This window comes from Ranitomeya imitator, chromosome 4 (assembly GCF_032444005.1).
Source record: "Ranitomeya imitator isolate aRanImi1 chromosome 4, aRanImi1.pri, whole genome shotgun sequence".
Classification (NCBI taxonomy): Eukaryota; Metazoa; Chordata; class Amphibia; order Anura; family Dendrobatidae; genus Ranitomeya; species Ranitomeya imitator.
This window is the reverse complement of record NC_091285.1, coordinates 19,648,547-19,667,091: the sequence shown is the minus strand read 5'-3', so window position 1 is coordinate 19,667,091 and position 18,545 is coordinate 19,648,547. Positions and strand designations below refer to the sequence as shown.

The 18,545-nt window shown below is 47.4% G+C and overlaps 1 protein-coding gene across 1 annotated transcript; it reads right to left on the bottom strand.

The window, feature by feature from the left end:
* Positions 1-16,153: 16,153 nt before the first annotated feature.
* LOC138675206 (E3 ubiquitin-protein ligase TRIM39-like) lies at positions 16,154-17,775 on the bottom strand. The gene has a single exon (XM_069763244.1). The coding sequence runs from the start codon at positions 17,773-17,775 to the stop codon at positions 16,165-16,167; it is 1,611 nt and encodes a 536-aa protein (XP_069619345.1). The 3' UTR covers positions 16,154-16,164.
* Positions 17,776-18,545: the final 770 nt, after the last annotated feature.

The following is an 18,545-nucleotide window of genomic DNA, read 5'->3' as shown; positions in this document are numbered from 1 at the left end:
CACAAAAGCTGGAAGAGAGAGAGATTCCCAGACTGGAAAAATGGGTTAAATTAAATGAATAGAAATTCTCCCACGCATGCTCAGATTCAAAAGACGGAATCCGTCGCTGGATTCCTGCTTTTGACGGTCAGCGACGGATCCTGTGCCCATAGGCTTCCATTATAGCAAACGACGGTCAGCGACGGATCCTGCGCCCATAGGCTTCCATTATAGCAAACAACGGTCAGCGATGGATCCTGCGCCCATAGGCTTCCATCATAGCCAACGATGGACGGCGCAGGATCTGTCGCTGTCAGACTTTGACGTACAGAAAAAAACGTTACTATGTCCTTTTTCGGATGAAACGGGAGGCCATCTGTCACAATCCATCGCTAATACAAGTCTATGAGGAAAAAAAGTATCCAGCAGCAACATTTACTGGATCCGTTTTTTGTAAACATGATGGATTGTGGCTGATGACAAAAAAACGAATGTGTGAAAGAGGCCTAAGGAGGACAGATAACAGCTTTACCACCGTGGATGTGCAGCGCTGGGGACTGGTGACACTGCAATGTCACGGTGACAAAAAAAAAATGTAATTCTAGCGTTTTGACTTTTTTTTCTCACTACTCTGTTTAGTGATGAGGTTAATCTTTCATTATTAATAGATCGAGCGATTCTGAGCACGGCAATACCAAATGATTTTTTTTTTTAATGTTTTATTTTCAACGGGGCAAATGAGGGGTGATTTGAACTTTTATATTTTTTTATATCTTTAAAAACTTTAAATAAACAGTCGCTCAAATAACACATAGAGTAAAATAAATACATGTGCACCAAAACCAAGCAGCAATCAGCCTGTGCCTCCATTTCCAATCTCTCTCTTCCCCAAGGTTCCATCATCTTTTATATGTTAAATTGCCCATTGAACCTTATGTAAAGGCTTTGTTCTCCCATGGTGCATGTGCTGGAGACTTAACAGCTCCCAACTTACATAGAATTAACATATAAAGGATAACATCTAATTATCTGACCTCATCTTTGAATATCCAAGAAGTTCTAGTTCTCCTCCTCTCAGAAGAAGAGACAATTTGCATCTTTGAATATCAAAAGGCTCCTTTGTTAGAATGTAAGTGTCAAGATTGTAATAATAATGATAATGTGTGCAAACTGTAAAGCGCTGCGGAATATGTTAGCGCTATATAAAAATAAAAAATAAAGATTATTATTAAGATTGTAATAAAAAACCTGTTATTGGCCGTCCCTGGTTGAAGACACCAGTAGGACTGCAAGCTTATATACTGAAATGATTGGAACATATCATTAATTAGTATTGATTAATTGGAGTGTTGAAACCAATAAAAATAACTCTTACTGTACAGTTATGTAATCGCTGTGTGGTGGTGATGGTGGTGGACATTGTGGATTGTTTTGACTTTATTGTAGTAATTTTGATAATATTGGTCTTTGCATTGTGTGTTATTGGTTAGCAGCAGTGGTATACTGTAATGATATATGTATAGATGATATTTTAAATGGCTGTAGGGGGGTTTATATGGAGAGATATGTACTTTTAGGCTTAGGCTCCTGATTTTAGGACCCTAGCAACGCCCCTGCCATACGGTGTGTTTACATGTCTGTGTTTCTGGAGGTGTATGTACAGTATGTTTCTAAGTAAGCTCAGTTATGGCACCATATCTAAGCAGTAAGATTGGTTCTGGTACTGTATCGATGTAGTAATCTAGATTCTGGTGCCATATGTATGCCGTAAGCTTGGCTCTGTTTCCGTATCTTGCAGTAGACATAGAAAGCTCTGTTCTGCTCCCATATCTCTGTAGTAAGCTCCGTTCTGCTCCCATATCTCTGCAATAAGCTCATAACACTTTAGTACACTCGATTCTGTTCCCTTATTTCTGTAGTAATCTTGGTTCAGCTCCCTTATTTCTGTAGTAAGCTCGGTTCTGTTCCCTTATTTCTGTAGTAAGCTCGATTCTGTTCCCTTATTTCTGTAGTAAGCTCGGTTCTGCTCCATTATCTTTGTAGAAAGCTCGGTTCTGCTCCATTTTCTCTGTAGCAAGCTCGGTTCTGCTCCCATATCTCTGTAGTTAGCTCAGTTCAGCTCCCATATCTCTGTATTAAGCTCGGTTCTGCTCCCTTATCTCTGTAGTTAGCTCAGTTCTGCTCCCATATCTCTGTAGTAAGCTCGGTTCTGCTCCCTTATTTCTGTATTAAGCTCGGTTCTGCTCCCTTATTTCTGTAGTAATCTCGGTTCTGCTCCATTATCTCTGTAGAAAGCTCGGTTCTGCTCCCATATCTCTGCAGTTAGCTCAGTTCAGCTCCCATATCTCTGTATTAAGCTCGGTTCTGCTCCCTTATCTCTGTAGTAAGCTCGGTTCTGCTCCCTTATTTCTGTAGTAATCTCGGTTCTGCTCCCATATCTCTGTATTAAGGTCGGTTCTGCTCCCTTATCTCTGTATTAAGCTCGGTTCTGCTCCCATATCTCTGTAGTAAGCTCGGTTCTGCTCCCTTATCTCTGTAGTAAGCTCGGTTCTGCTCCCATATCTCTGTAGTAAGCTCGGATCTGCTCCCTTATCTCTGTAGTAAGCTCGGTTCTGCTCCCTTATTTCTGTAGTATTCTCGGTTCTGCTCCCTTATCTCTGTAGAAAGCTCGGTTCTGCTCCCTTATCTCTGTAGTAAGCTCGGTTCTGCTCCATTATTTCTTTAGGAAGCTTTCAATTCTGAGTGTCTGAGCAAAAGGTCTAAATACTGATGTGATATATCAGTTTTTCTTTTTTAATACATTTTCAAAAATTTCTGCATTTCTTTTTTTTCAGTCAAGATGGGGTGCAGGGTGTACATTAATGAGAAAAAATGAACATTTTTGAATTTACCAAATGACTGCAATGAAACAAAGAGAGAAAAATGTAAAGGGGTCTGAATATTTTCCTTACCCACTGTATATAGATAGATAGATAGATAGATAGATAGAGCATAAAGAGTTAAATAATGACACACACACACACACACACACACAAAATCTGCGTGAAACGCAATATCTGTTTATTTAAAAAAAAATATTTCCATGGACTCCCCCGTATTTTTCATAACCAGCAGAGGGAAAGACGACGGCTGAGGGCTGATGTTAATAGTCTGGGACAGGGCCATGGATATTGGCACCCCTCAGGCAAAAAACATCAGCTCTCAGCTGCCCCAGAAATGGCGCGTCTTAGGCTACTTTCACACTAGCGTCGGAATCTCTCCGTCGCAATGCGTCGGGCCGAGATTCCGACGCTAGCGTTTGATGCGCCACACAACGGAGGCAGTGGATGCATTTCTCCGGCGCATCCGCTGCCCCATTGTGAGGTGCGGGGAGGTGGGGGCGGAGTTCCACGGTTGCGACATGTGGCAATGCGTCACTAATGTTAATCTATGGGGCAAAAACGCATCCTGCAAACAACTTTGCAGGATGTGCTTTTTTCCATAGACGACGCATTGCGACGTATTGCAAAAAACGCCAGTGTGAAAGTAGCCTTATAGATGCGCCAATTCTGGCACTTAGCCTCGCTCTTCCCACTTGCCCTGTAGCGGTGGCAAGTGGGGTTCATATTTGTGGGGTTAATGTCACCTTTGTATTGTCAGGTGACGTCAAGCCCACGGCCTAGTAATGGAGAGGCGTCTATAATACCCCTATCAATTACTAATCCTGTAGTTATATGGTAAAAAAAAACACAGGCAGAATAAAGTCCTTTATTTGAGAAAAACACACAGACTCCTTTATTGGTTCTTAATTTACCATACTTACTGAATGCCTAATCCCCGATGTCGTCATCTCGTGCAACAAAAATCAAACAATAAACCAACATATAATACTCCCTGTCCGACATAGTCCATTTACCGTATGTCCCACAATGATCTCACGTGTAGAACAGTCACATCGAGAGATGTGACCGCTCTACCCGGTCTCCGGTGATACACTGACAGGAGATAATCGCATCACTTCACGACCGTGAGTTCACCAGAGTTCATCAGCTCTGGTGCTCTCACTTACGGCACTACCGCTGTGTGAGAACTTTCCCACGCAGTGGTGCTGCAAGTGATAGCATCAGAGCGATCGCCTTCTGTCAGTGTATCGCCTAAGTCTGGTAGAGCGGTCACATCTCCCGATGTGACTGTTCTACACGTGAGATCGCCATGGGACACTCAGATTACCTGGACAGGGAGTTTATGTTGGTTTATTATTTTACATTATTTCTAGGAGACGAGGGCGTCGGGGATTTGGTGTGAGGTGAGTATAATGGGTTTTTATTTATGTGTGAATATGTATGTAACTGTGAGCGCAGGCTCTGGCAGATAATAGTACTTTCCTATCTGCGGCACCTGTTGTCGCTGTTATCAGTGACAGCAGACATAGCCTGATGGGAGCAGTAGTCTCATCAGCCCATGCCTGTTTGTTTACCGCAGGTCACAGTCAGCTGCCAGCATCACACTGACATCTGCCAGCATGATCCCACAGCTCTGTGACCGACAGTACTGGCGGTAGTGTTACTGCACACAGCCGCACACACACACGCAGACACCGGCACACACACAGACACGCACATATTCTCCGCTCACACATATTCTCCGCCAGGGTCCGACTGGGCCACCGGAAAATTCTCCAGTGGGCCCAGGCCGTGACACCTGCTGGCTTACAGGGTCAGCAGCTGCCTTGGCGTCCAGCTGCTCCAGGGGCCCCCAGCCAGAGTGGTGTCGCTAATAGCGGCACACCATGCAGCTGCTATGGGGCCCCCGGTGCCAGCGGAGCAGCAGCGGGTGACAGGAAACCTAAGCCTGATCCTGCTGCTAAAGTGAAATGAATATTCACGCTTCCTCACGCCCCCATGGGCGTGGAGAGTGAATTAATTTCACTATAATAGTGGTCAGCGTTTGCCGCATGTTGCAGCTAACACTGCCCGCTATCAGGGTCTGCAGACTAGGGCCTCGGCTACCGCTCCCTTAGGGGCCCCCCAACCCACGCTATGGGGCCACAAGCCAGGGGGACCCGTCGCCAGCACCGCCCCCAGCGTGCATTAATGGAGGAGAGAGAGAATGTCAGATGACACTTCCTCTCCCATCATTCCCCTCGCCTCTGACACACAGCGGGTGCGCGATGATGTCACTTCATTGCGTACCTGCTGTGTGCGAGGCCAACTGCAGCGCAGCCCCTGACATCGGAGCAGAGCCACCACCAGAATCAGCGTGGGAGCGAGGAAGAGAGGTGAGTATTGCTATATATACAGTATATATATATATCTCAGTGAGTCCGGGGCAGCATTATTCCCTATGCGGGGGGTATTATACCATATGGGGGGAATTACCTTATACCCTATGGGGGGGCAGCATTATTCCCTATGATGGGGGCAGCATTATTCCCTATGAGGGGGGCAGCATTATTCCCTATGGGAACATCATTATACCCTATGGGGGGCAGCATTATTCCCTATGATGGGGGCAGCATTATTCCCTATGGGGACATCATTATACCCTATGAGCGGGGCTGCATTACTCCGGCACATTAAGAATCAAGTTGAAATGCAAACCCTGAGGCAGGAAGGAAGCATAATCACTCCTGATCAGATCACAGCAGACAGTCACTAGCCATCCCCCAGCCCATCTACATCACAACCCCCCATGGATATTATACTCAGAGACTGCCTGTGTCAACTAGGGAGTGAGTTTATTCAATTTAAAGAGGAATTTCAAAGAAGCCAAGGTGAGAAAAATGCAAATGACCAACTGAAGGAGGAATTATCAAGGCTGAAAAAAGATCAGTGTGAAATGCAAAGGTCACTTCAAAGACTGCAGGAAGAAAATGCATACCTCAAAGAAGAAATAACAGCTAAAATCATCAAACCTGCAACAAAAGCCAGAGAGGGCACCTCAAAATACCAGCAGTATACAAGCAGTCCCCCAAAACCAAGGCCTGCACCAACCATCTTGGTGCCTGACACATCACTGGCCAGTGACAGCCTCAGTCAGAAGGACACCACACACCACCCCAGAAATAAAAGTACAGCCCTCATCCACACAGCAAATCAGGGCAACCAAGACCCTGGATCCCAAGAAAAATCCTACCCTCAATCATAACAACGAATATACGAATATACAGCCTCATCTTCACAGCAACCCAGGGCAACCAACAGCCAAGGATCCAAGGTCACACAAAAAACAAACAGCCCAAATAAAACACCGGGCCTTGACATTGTCCTAATAATAGACTCAAATGGGAAATACCTGAACACTAAGACACTGTTCCCGGGTGTCCGGGTCACAAAAATCCGCTGTTCAACAATCCCACAAGCAGAGAAGGTGATCAATAACCCATACTTCACAGAGGACACACATCTCATATTACACCGGCCCAATCGATATTCACCAAGAGACAGCCACCCAAGGCCTATCAAAACTCGCAATAGCTGCCCACCAAAAATTTCCCTCAGACATAGACCAACAGGTAAACCAGCAAATCAAATCAGAGCTGGCCGCCAGTATCGCCTTAACACCAAACATTCAACTGCCAAGACACCCGAAATAACGCTCCATCACCTACACGACGAGAAGCACCTCAATAAACAAAGGGGTCAGCCATCTAGTCAGAGAGTTAAAGGTCATCGTTCTAAACAGACTTCCGAGATCACAAGCAAGACGCCCACCAAACAGATAGCAACCCACAGTGATCCGCAGTGAGAGTCCACAGAGAGGGCAAAAGTACTGGAGACCACAAACCCCACAATGGCAACACAAAATAACAGAGGGCAGCAACATGGCAGAAGTCAGAACAGTGCTCAACACGTTATGCAGCAAACTCATGTGACACCCCTAAAACATGCCACCTAAATCCACCACTCGAACTGTTATGTCCTAAGAAAATCTTTCTCCATTATAAGATACTAGCTATTGAACCCGTTCTACGCCCGGGTGGCGAGCATTTATATTGGTATATGGTCTCCATCCTGGTATGTGCTGCTCCATCCTGCGTCCCCATCCTGTCATGTGCTGCACCCATCCTGCGTCCCCATCCTGTCATGTGCTGCACCCATCCTTCGTCCCCATCCCGTCATGTGCTGCACCCATCCTGCGCCCCCATCCTGTCACGTGCTGCACCCATCCTGCGTCCCCATCCTGTCATGTGCTGCACCCATCCTGCGTCCCCATCCTGTCATGTGCTGCAGCCATCCTGCGTCCCCATCCTGTCATGTGCTGCACCCATCCTTCGTCCCCATCCCGTCATGTGCTGCACCCATCCTGCGCCCCCATCCTGTCACGTGCTGCACCCATCCTGCGTCCCCATCCTGTCATGTGCTGCACCCATCCTGCGTCCCCATCCTGTCATGTGCTGCACCCATCCTGCGTCCCCATCCTGCGTCCCCATCCTGTCATGTGCTGCACCCATCCTGCGTCCCCATCCTGTCATGTGCTGCACCCATCCTGCATCCCCCATCCTGTCATGTGCTGCACCCATCCTACGTCCCCATCCTGTCATGTGCTGCACCCATCCTGCGTCCCCATCCTGTCATGTGCTGCACCCATCCTGCGCCCCCATCCTGTCATGTGCTGCACCCATCCTGCGTCCCCATCCTGCTTTGTGCTGCACCCATCCTGCGTCCCCATCCTGTCATGTGCTGCACCCATCCTGCGTCCCCATCCTGTCATGTGCTGCACCCATCCTGCGTTCCCATCCTGTCATGTGCTGCACCCATCCTGCGTCCCCATCCTGTCATGTGCTGCACCCATCCTGCGTCCCCATCCAGTCATGTGCTGCACCCATTCTGCGTCCCCATCCTGCGTCCCCATCCTGTCATGTGCTGCACCCATCCTGCGTCCCCATCCTGTCATGTGCTGCACCCATCCTGCGTCCCCATCCTGTCATGTGCTGCACCCATCCTGCGTCCCCATCCTGTCATGTGCTGCACCCATTCTGCGTCCCCATCCTGGTATGTGCTGCACCCATCCTGCGTCCCCATCCTGTCATGTGCTGCACCCATCCTGCGTCCCCATCCTGGTATGTGCTGCACCCATCCTGCGTCCCCATCCTGTCATGTGCTGCACCCATCCTGCGTCCCCATCCTGTCATGTGCTGCACACATCCTGCGCCCCCATCCTGTCATGTGCTGCACCCATCCTGCGTCACCATCCTGTCATGTGCTGCACCCATCCTGCGTTCCCATCCTGTCATGTGCTGCACCCATCCTGCGTCCCCATCCTGCGTCCCCATCCTGTCATGTGCTGCACCCATCCTGCGTCCCCATCCTGTCATGTGCTGCACCCATCCTGCATCCCCCATCCTGTCATGTGCTGCACCCATCCTGCGTCCCCATCCTGTCATGTGCTGCACCCATCCTGCGTCCCCATCCTGTCATGTGCTGCACCCATCCTGCGCCCCCATCCTGTCATGTGCTGCACCCATCCTGCGTCCCCATCCTGCTTTGTGCTGCACCCATCCTGCGTCCCCATCCTGTCATGTGCTGCACCCATCCTGCGTCCCCATCCTGTCATGTGCTGCACCCATCCTGCGTTCCCATCCTGTCATGTGCTGCACCCATCCTGCGTCCCCATCCTGTCATGTGCTGCACCCATCCTGCGTCCCCATCCTGTCATGTGCTGCACCCATTCTGCGTCCCCATCCTGCGTCCCCATCCTGTCATGTGCTGCACCCATCCTGCGTCCCCATCCTGTCATGTGCTACACCCATCCTGCGTCCCCATCCTGTCATGTGCTGCACCCATCCTGCGTCCCCATCCTGTCATGTGCTGCACCCATCCTGCGTCCCCATCCTGGTATGTGCTGCACCCATCCTGCGTCCCCATCCTGTCATGTGCTGCACCCATCCTGCGTCCCCATCCTGGTATGTGCTGCACCCATCCTGCGTCCCCATCCTGTCATGTGCTGCACCCATCCTGCGTCCCCATCCTGTCATGTGCTGCACACATCCTGCGCCCCCATCCTGTCATGTGCTGCACCCATCCTGCGTCACCATCCTGTCATGTGCTGCACCCATCCTGCGTTCCCATCCTGTCATGTGCTGCACCCATCCTGCGTCCCCATCCTGGTATGTGCTGCACCCATCCTGCGTCCCCATCCTGTCATGTGCTGCACCCATCCTGCGTCCCCATCCTGGTATGTGCTGCACCCATCCTGCGTCCCCATCCTGTCATGTGCTGCACCCATCCTGCATCCCCATCCTGCGTCCCCATCCTGGTATGTGCTGCACCCATCCTGCGTCCCCATCCTGCGTCCCCATCCTGGTATGTGCTGCAACCATCCTGCGTCCCCATCCTGGTATGTGCTGCAATCATCCTGCGTCCCCATCCTGTCATGTGCTGCACCCATCCGGGGGCCTGAGCAGGCGGGGACACCGGCGCGCTGTGGGGGTCAGGTACCAGTATCGCCGCCAGCTCAGGCCCCCCAGCACTTACTATACTCACCTGTCTGTCCCGTTCCACCGCTGAGCATTAAGCACGTCATCGCGCCCTCTGAACTGAAGGTCACAGGCCGAAGACCGGGAAGATGGCGGCGCTCAGCGGTGGAACGCAGGACAGGTGAATATGGCCGATACTCACCCTCCTGGCGGTCCCTGCTTCTCTGTTGGAGATCGCGGTGTGCCTTCAGTGTGAACGCATACCGCGATCTCCCGGGAGCGTCACTCTGTGAGGCCCAGACTGCGCCGGCGCTTGCGCCTGCGCAGTCTATAAAGGCTTCGGACAGAGTGACGCTCCCAGCCTTATATTATAGATATCGACTAAAGATGACATCCTTAGTTATCAGCAGCTGGAACATTCAAGGATTGAATGCTTCACCTTTTGGGTACAAGATAAATGACCCAGACTTCAATCAAAGGCTAAAGAACATTGACATCCAGATCCTCCTGGAGACATGGGTCCAAGCAGAGGAGGAAGCCATGGCACCACTGGGATACACGGAATTTTGTGTCATCCCCAAGAAAAACAAGAACACCAAACAGGGCCACTGCTCAGGGGTCAAACTAACATGGTACAAGGAGGAGATCAAAGAGCATCTCAAAGCAATGAAAAGAGGAGGCAGCCATATCTGGATAAAGATAAGCAGCTCCATCCTCACTGGAAGGCGAGCGAAAGAGCAGGACAGTGATTAAGGTGGGGGGATGACAAGAACGTTATTCACAAAACAGGGGTGTGAAGTAGCATGCACACAACAGGGATCATATATCCTCCCCCCATATATCTCCTCTGTGACCCCCCATAGACCAGCACACTGCTCTCCTGAAATACTCTGTGCTGCTGTCACCCTGGTCCCTCCACCATATATCTCCTCTGTGACCCCCCATAGCTCAACGCACTGCTCTCCTGAAATACTCTGTGCTGCGGTCACCCTGCTCCTTCCCCAATATATCTCCCTCTGTGACCCCCCCCATAAACCAGCACACTGCTCTCCTGAAATACTCTGTGCTGTGGTCACCCTGCTCCCTCCACCATATATCTCTCTCTCTGTGACCCCCATAGACCAGCACACTGCTCTCCTGAAATACTCTGTGCTGCGGTCACCCTGCTCCTTCCCCCATATATCTCCTCTGTGACCCCCATAGACCAGTACACTACTCTCCTGAAACACTCTGTGCTGCGGTCACCCTGCTCCCTCCACTATGTATCTCTCTCTGTTATCCTCCATAGACCAGCACACTGCCATATGAATCACACATTATACCGCCTTATCTATTTATCACATAATACTCCCATAAAGAGCACACATTATACTGCCATATATATTTATTACATAATACTGCCATATATATTGCACATGATGCCACAATGTCAATAAGACACTTATCCATTACTAATCCTATACTTGTTAAGGGGTTAAATAAACACACAGCCAGAATAAAGTATTTTAATGTAATAAAACACTACACAGTTTCCCATCTTTATTATTCAGCTAATCCATGTGACGCCCTCGATCTCCTGTAAAAAAACAAACAAACAAAAAACAGCAGTATAGTCCCTGTTTCCTTGCACACACATACACACAGATACAGACACCCGCACACAGACAGGCACATATTCACCGCTCACACACAGTCTCCGCCCACACACAGTCTTCCCCCTCCCTATCTGCAGCGTTTATTGCACGAAACTCTGCTACGCTGCTACTTTTTGGCCCTCACGCATGCACAATATGTGCTCGGTAACAACAGCTTCATTAACAGATTATTCTTTCTATGGAGGGCGACGGCAGCGTCCTTGCGTTTGACATATTGTCAGTTAGCTGATTTTCTTTGCCAATGTTTATGCACTGTGCTCCTGGCAACAGCCGCGTCACAGTACCGTGAATTTTTCTATTGGCGGTAGTTTTTCGGTCTTTACGCATGCGCAATGTGTGCATGACAACAAACGCGTCATTAATAGGCGATTTTTCCTATTGGCCGGTTGTTTTTACACACACTGATATGACTAGCGACACATTCATTAGGTCCTCCCATAAAGTACTCCTATTGGTCAAGCCTGATATATATATGCATGCCACCTTTGTTAGTTAAGACACGCCCCCAGAAGAATCTGGGCGAAACACGCGTCGGGGCGCGAGGTTCTCTATATTCCACCAGCGATACTCACCAGGTTACAGCGATACATTCGGTAAATTTACTTCCTATTTGTTTGGATACTTATATGTTTACTTATTTATATGATCTCTACCGGACCTCGATTCATAATATATAAAAAAAATGTTTGAGCAATAATGCATATATATACACTAATGGTAGACTCATGATAGATGATGATAGCATTACTTCCTAATTCCCACAGAAAGGATATGTTTACAAGTTAGTACCAGCAATACATGCCAATGGTTATGAGCATCTTTCAAAGGTCTCATTATAATAAAATCTCTCTATATCTCTCTATAGGAATCTGGGAAAATAGAGCAATAATGCCACCTGGCGCTCATGTGTAGTTAAATTGTCTGTATATTTACAATTCATAGCATTTTTGCACAGCTTTCGGCACTTTATTGCTTCATTTTCATTGTATGTATTGTAGATGAATTACTGATTATATATAAAAAAGACAATTTGGTGTACAGATGCTACATAACAATAGGATGGTCAATATATAGAGCTACCTCTGTTTATCCCGTACCTTGCCTCTGAATTTTAATATAATACTGTTTTTGCATGAATTAATATATTTTTGCATTTAAGATTATTTGATTCTTGGTGTCACTTCATTCCCATTTTTTTTGTCCCCTATAGAGGTTATCTTGGGGGAGAGCAAAAAAATTCATTGTGTGTTTGGCGCTCCGTAGAGCTGCAGCGTCAAACCCGCAGCGTCCAGATGTTACAGCATAGTGGAGGGATTTCATGAAATGCCGGCTCTACTATGCGGTAAAACACGCCTGCGGCAGACCCGCGTAAACGGACATGAGGCGCGTCTTTTCAGAACGCAGCATGTCTGTTTACAATGCGGCGACGCCCGTAAATTTCCCATAGATAATGATTAGATGCGGTAAAATCGCATCTAATGATTATTCACATGCGTAGAACTGCATTAACGCAGCTTACAACGCATATCTACTAATTCACATGCCAACTTACCTGTCCCGCCGCCGGAAGATCGCATCCACTGCACTTCTCGCGGTAAACTAAGTTCTCGTGATAACAGCTTACCGCTAGAACTGCCGTGCACGTGACCGCGGGTTATCTCCGGTCACATCAGGCTGGTTCGCACGGTCAGCTGACCCTGAGTGCTAGAATGTAGGTGATGGCTGGAGAGTTATCTCCGGAGATCATCTACAAGCTCTGCTATGTCTGAATGTCAGGCATCCAGATACAGCAGAGCCGGACTCGTCGTGGGACACTCGTTGTATTGGACTACGTCGGACACAGCGAGCATACTGTTGGTTTATTATTTTTACTTTTTTTCTAGGAGAACGAGGGCATCGCAGGAATGAGCGTATAATAAAGATGGCAAAACTGTGTGGTTTTATTTCATTAAAATACTTTATTCTGCATGTGCATGTTTTATTAACCCTTTCACAGCTATAGGATTAGTAATGGTAGGTATCTTATTGACGCCTCTCCGTTACTAAGCCAGCTTAATGTCACCTTACAAAGGTGACATTAACCCTTTATTACCCCATATCCCACCGCTACACGGGAGTGGGAAGAGAGAGTCTAAGTGCCGGAATTGGCGCATCTTGCAGATATACCATTTCTGGGGCGGCTGGGAGCTGGTATTTGTAGCCGGGGGGCCAATATCCATGGTCCCTCTCTAGGCTATGAATATCAGCCCCGCAGCTGTCTGCGTAGCTTTTCTGGCTATAAATTATAGGGGGACCCCACGTCATTTTTTGGGGGGATCCCCCTATTTTTTTATAGCCAGTAAAGGCTAAATATACAGCCGCGGACTGATATTCATAGCCTGGGAAGCTCCATGGGTATTACCCCCTTCCCAGGCTACAAACATCAGTCCCTCCGTCGCTGGCTTTCCCTCTCTGGCGCAGAAAATTGCGCAGGAGCCCACGGCATTTTAAAAATTTTTTTTTTAAATTAAACATATTGCATTTAAGGCCGGGGTCAATACCTGGCACTGCCGCCGGCACTCGCTACCGGAGCGCTCAGCTGCATAGAAATACATGCAGCCGCACACTCTGGTCCCGAGTGTGTGTCTTTATTTAAGGCCGGGATCACACATGCGAGAAACTCGGACGAGTCTCTTATCTTACTACCCGTCACTGCCACCGTCACTCGGGAGCGGAGCGTGCGGCTGCATAGAAATACATGTATCTGCACGCTCTGGTCCCGCGTGTCGGCGACAGTGCTGGGTATTAACCCCTTACTGACATCGGACGGGATAGTACGTCTGATGTCAGCTCCCCTACTTTGATGCAGGGCTCCGCGGTGAGCCCGCATCAAAGCCGGGACATGCCAGCTGTTTTGAACAGCTGACATGTGCCCGCAATAGCGGCGGGGGAAATCGCAATTCACCCGCCGCTATTAACTAGTTATATGCCGCTGTCAAACGCAGACAGCGGCATTTAATTACCGTATCCGTCCGGGCGGCCGGATATGAGCGCATCGCCGACCCCCGTCACATGATCGGAGGTCGGCGATGCTTCTGAATGGTAACCATAGAGGTCCTTGAGACCTCTATGGTTACTGATCGCCGGTAGCTGTGATCGCCACCCTGTGGTCGGCGCTCACAGCACACCTGTAATTCTGCTACATAGCAGTGAACAGCAGATCGCTGCTATGTAGCAGAGCCGATCGTGCTATGCCTGCATCTAGCCTCCCATGGAGGCTATTGAAGCATGGCAAAAGTTAAAAAAAAAGTAAAAAAAATGTGAAAAAAATAAAAAAAATATAAAAGTTTAAATCACCCCCCATTCGCCCCAATCAAAATAAATCAATAAAAAAAAATCAAATCTACACATATTTGGTATCGCCACGTTCAGAATCGCCCGATCTATCAATAAAAAAAAAGCATTAACCTGATCGCTAAACGGCGTAACGAGAAAAAAAATCGAAACGCCAGAATTACGTTTTTTTGGTCGCCGCGACATTGCATTAAAATGCAATAACGGGCGATCAAAAGAACGTATCTGCACCAAAATGCTATCATTAAAAACGTCATCTCGGCACGCAAAGAATAAGCCCTCAACCGACCCCAGATCATGAAAAATGGAGACGCTACGAGTATCGGAAAATGGCGCAATTTTTTTTTTTTTAGCAAAGTTTGGAATTTTTTTTCACCACTTAGGTAAAAAATAACCTAGACATGTTAGGTGTCTATGAACTCGTACTGACCTGGAGAATCATAATGGCAGGTCAGTTTTAGCATTTAGTGAACCTAGCAAAAAAGCCAAGCAAAAAAAAAGTGTGGGATTGCACTTTTTTTGCAATTTCACCGCACTTGGAATTTTTTTCCCGTTTTCTAGTACACGACATGGTAAAACCAATGATGTCGTTCAAAAGTACAACTCGTCCTGCAAAAAATAAGCCCTCACATGGCCAAATTGACAAAAAAATAAAAAAGTTATGGCTCTGGGAAGGAGGGGAGCGAAAAACGAACACGGAAAAACGAAAAATCCCAAGGTCATGAAGGGGTTAAGATGCGAGACTCATCCGAGTTTCTCGCATGTGTGATCCATCTATCATATCCATCTATTATCTATCTATCATCTATCTGTCTGTGTGTGTAAACATTATTCTTCAATGGAGTACGTACAGTAAATGAAGAGGTTGGACAAGAAATGACATCACAATTCTGTTTTTTTCTATATCTTTATTTAGCTTACAAAAAAAAAACACAAATCCGCATGAAAAACACATCAAAAACGCAGGTGACCTGCCAGTGACCTCAGGTGCAGATTTGGTGCAGATTTACCTGGGTCAAATCCTGAGCAAATCCTGACTGTGGAAACATATCGTAAAGCTGGCAAGTCTTACTATAGCTGCTTGAGGTCTAAAACGGAAAATGCTCCCCCTAGTGGTAAATATATATATTTAACACACAGAATGAGCAATGGACGGCACTAGAGAAGCACAAATCAATATGGACATACACTCCTTAAAGAACATCCGAAAAATACGCAGGTGGCACGAATGTTCTGGGTATATGGTGCTCAGCACTGATATGCAATCCAGAGTAAATACGATGAAACAAGAAAAGAAAACAGTGCGGCACTCACCCTTATTATTTGAAGCTGTGAAATCGTGCTCTTTATTGGAGAAAAATGTATAAAACATCCATTAGGAGATCAGGTCAGCGAGAGGGTGCGGAGGTGGAGTGTGGACGACGGCCGTTTCGCACGGTATGTGCTTCAACGGGTCCAGTTCCCGTTGGACCCGTTGAAGCACATACCGTGCGAAACGGCCGTCGTCCACACTCCACCTCCGCACCCTCTCGCTGACCTGATGTCCTAATGGATGTTTTATACATTTTTCTCCAATAAAGAGCACGATTTCACAGCTTCAAATAATAAGGGTGAGTGCCGCACTGTTTTCTTTTCTTGTTTCAAATATGTATATTTGTAAGAAATAATATAATATTTTTCATATAGAAATGTTTGCAAACAGTGCACACATTGCATTAATACATTTTAATTAAAATTTTAAGCTTAATTTCACAAAAAAAAAAAAAACTACAAGAAAACTGGTGGGACCTTCCCTTTAAATTATGATGGTTTCTTCCAGTTTCTGCTTCTCCCTAATACCTTTATAGAACCATGACATACACATAATATAGCATGGAGGGGCTCGGAGAAGGTGGCAGTGAAGGTGTGTAAGTGTCTGATGGGGTCACACAGCTCATAAAAGGACAACTGCCCGGCCTCATAATCCAGACATATCCTGACTCTATCACTGGAGATCTTGTCAGGTAACCAGATCACTTTCCTGTCATGTCTCACAAGATACTGATTATTATTATATCTCCACAAACTCCAGGACTTGTTATTATTTCCTCCAATTGCTGACTGACTCCCCCTCCTGTCTATACTGGGATAACACATCCCCACTATATACGACCTTGATCTACTGCCCTCCACATCCCAGTAATGTCGTCCTGAGGTAAATCCTCTCCTGCTCATCACCTGATTGTTATACTGGAATCTCTCTGCTGTTTCTGGACGTTTCTGATTCTCTTGTGTCCAGGTTGCAGTTTTCAGGTCGTCTGATATAAGGAGATTATTATCAGCCGTGTTTATATCCAGTAATATGTCTGCAGGATCCTCCATATAGATCCCGCTCCTTATACCTGATATTACCTCACATAATGTGTGTAATGTGTGTGAGATCACAGCCACATCCAGGTCATCTCCATCATGGGGCTGTTTATCATGTCCTCCTGTGTCCTCATCATCTCCCTTCTCCTCAGGATCACACAAGTCACCGGTGTCTGGTTCCTGTAAGACAGTCAGTGGATCCGTCATGTTACACAGCTCCTCAATGTGTCTCATCTTCCTGGACAGCTTGTCCTTCTTTATTTCCAGCTGATGGATCAGAGCAGACAGTGACAGTGACTCTTCCTTCTCCTGCCTGGAGATCTCACTCAGGACCTTCTTCTCCAGGTCGTCCACCCGTCTCCTGATGTCTGTACACAGGGCAGTGACTCTCTCGGCTTCTCCAGCTGCTTGTTCTTGAGCTTTTCTCTTGCGCTCCTCCAGACTCCGGACTCTTTCCTCAGTCTTCTCTCTCTTTGTGATCAGTTTCTGCAGAACATTTCTCAGTTTCTCCTTCTTCTCTGAGGTCTCATCCAGCATCTCCACCCGGTGTCCACGATGTTCCCCAATCAAACAGCAGGACACACAGATACAAGCCGCGTCCTCGGTGCAGTAATATTCCAGGATCTTCTTATGGACAGAACATTTCCTTTTCTCCAGAGAAGTGCTGGGATCAGATAAGACGTGTTCTGGTGATTTGCTGTGAACCCTCAGGTGTTTATCACACAGAGAAGCCTCACAGTGTAGACAGGATCTAACAGCAGGTACCGGAGAGTCCACACAGTAAGTGCAGCAGATCCCGGTGATCTCCTCTTGTTCTTGCTGAGTAATCAGGAAACGTTCTGCGACATTATGGAGATTTATGTTCCTCATCAGTGCCGGACGCTCCTGAAATCTTTTTCTGCATTCAGGACAGGAATAAACTCCAGACTCGTCCTGTGTATCCAGCACACGACCAATACAGACCCGGCAGAAGTTGTGTCCACATCTCAGCATTACAGGGTCCTTAAACGTGGATAAACAGATGGCGCAGAGCAGCTCATCTCTCAGATCAATAGACGCCATGGCTGATGGAAAAAGAGAGAAAATAAACTACAATTATTTAATACTCAGAGTAAAGTTTGGGTTCAGCTATGTAGACACAGGATACAGAAAAATTATAACAGGTATTCAGTCCTCTATATATGATGTATGAATATGTACAGGGCCGGTATCAGCACCCGGCGCACGCGGGCAAGTGCCGGGGCCCTGAGCAGGTGGAGGGGCTCACTCACCATCGGGGTCACTGGCGTGCTATGGGGGCCCAATCCCCTGCTGCTTGCTCCAAACCCCGAGATTTGCCATACTCGCCTCTCCGTTTCTGGGCTGCGTGGTCTTCCATCCTTTGACTGTGACGTTTCAGGTGAGAGGGCGCGATGATGTGAATAGTGTGCGCCCTCTGCCTGAACAGTCACGGCGCAGAGAGCCGGAAGACGCCGATGAGTCGGACAGCGTCGAGAGATTAATATATATATATTTTTTATAATGTTTAAAGCAGTATATGGGGGCCAATTACATGTAGAGCAGTATATGGGGCCCATTCTGTAGGGAGCATTATATGGGGCCCATTCTGTAGGGAGCAATATATGGGGCCCACTCTGTATGGAGCAATATACGTTCCCAATGCCATAATATAATGGGAAATCCGCAAAAAATCTGCAAAATTAATGAACATGCTGCGTTTTTTTCCACATGCGGTTTTTTCCCACAAACGCAAACGGAAAAAGCGCAACATGTGCACAAAAAATGCAAAATCCATTATAAATTATGGGATTCTAATGCATGTGTTTTTAGGC

Excerpts from the sequence above, each read along its gene's own strand:
- LOC138675206 (XM_069763244.1), bottom strand. The coding sequence starts at position 17,775 with ATGGCGTCTATTGATCTGAGAGATGAGCTGCTCTGCGCCATCTGTTTA.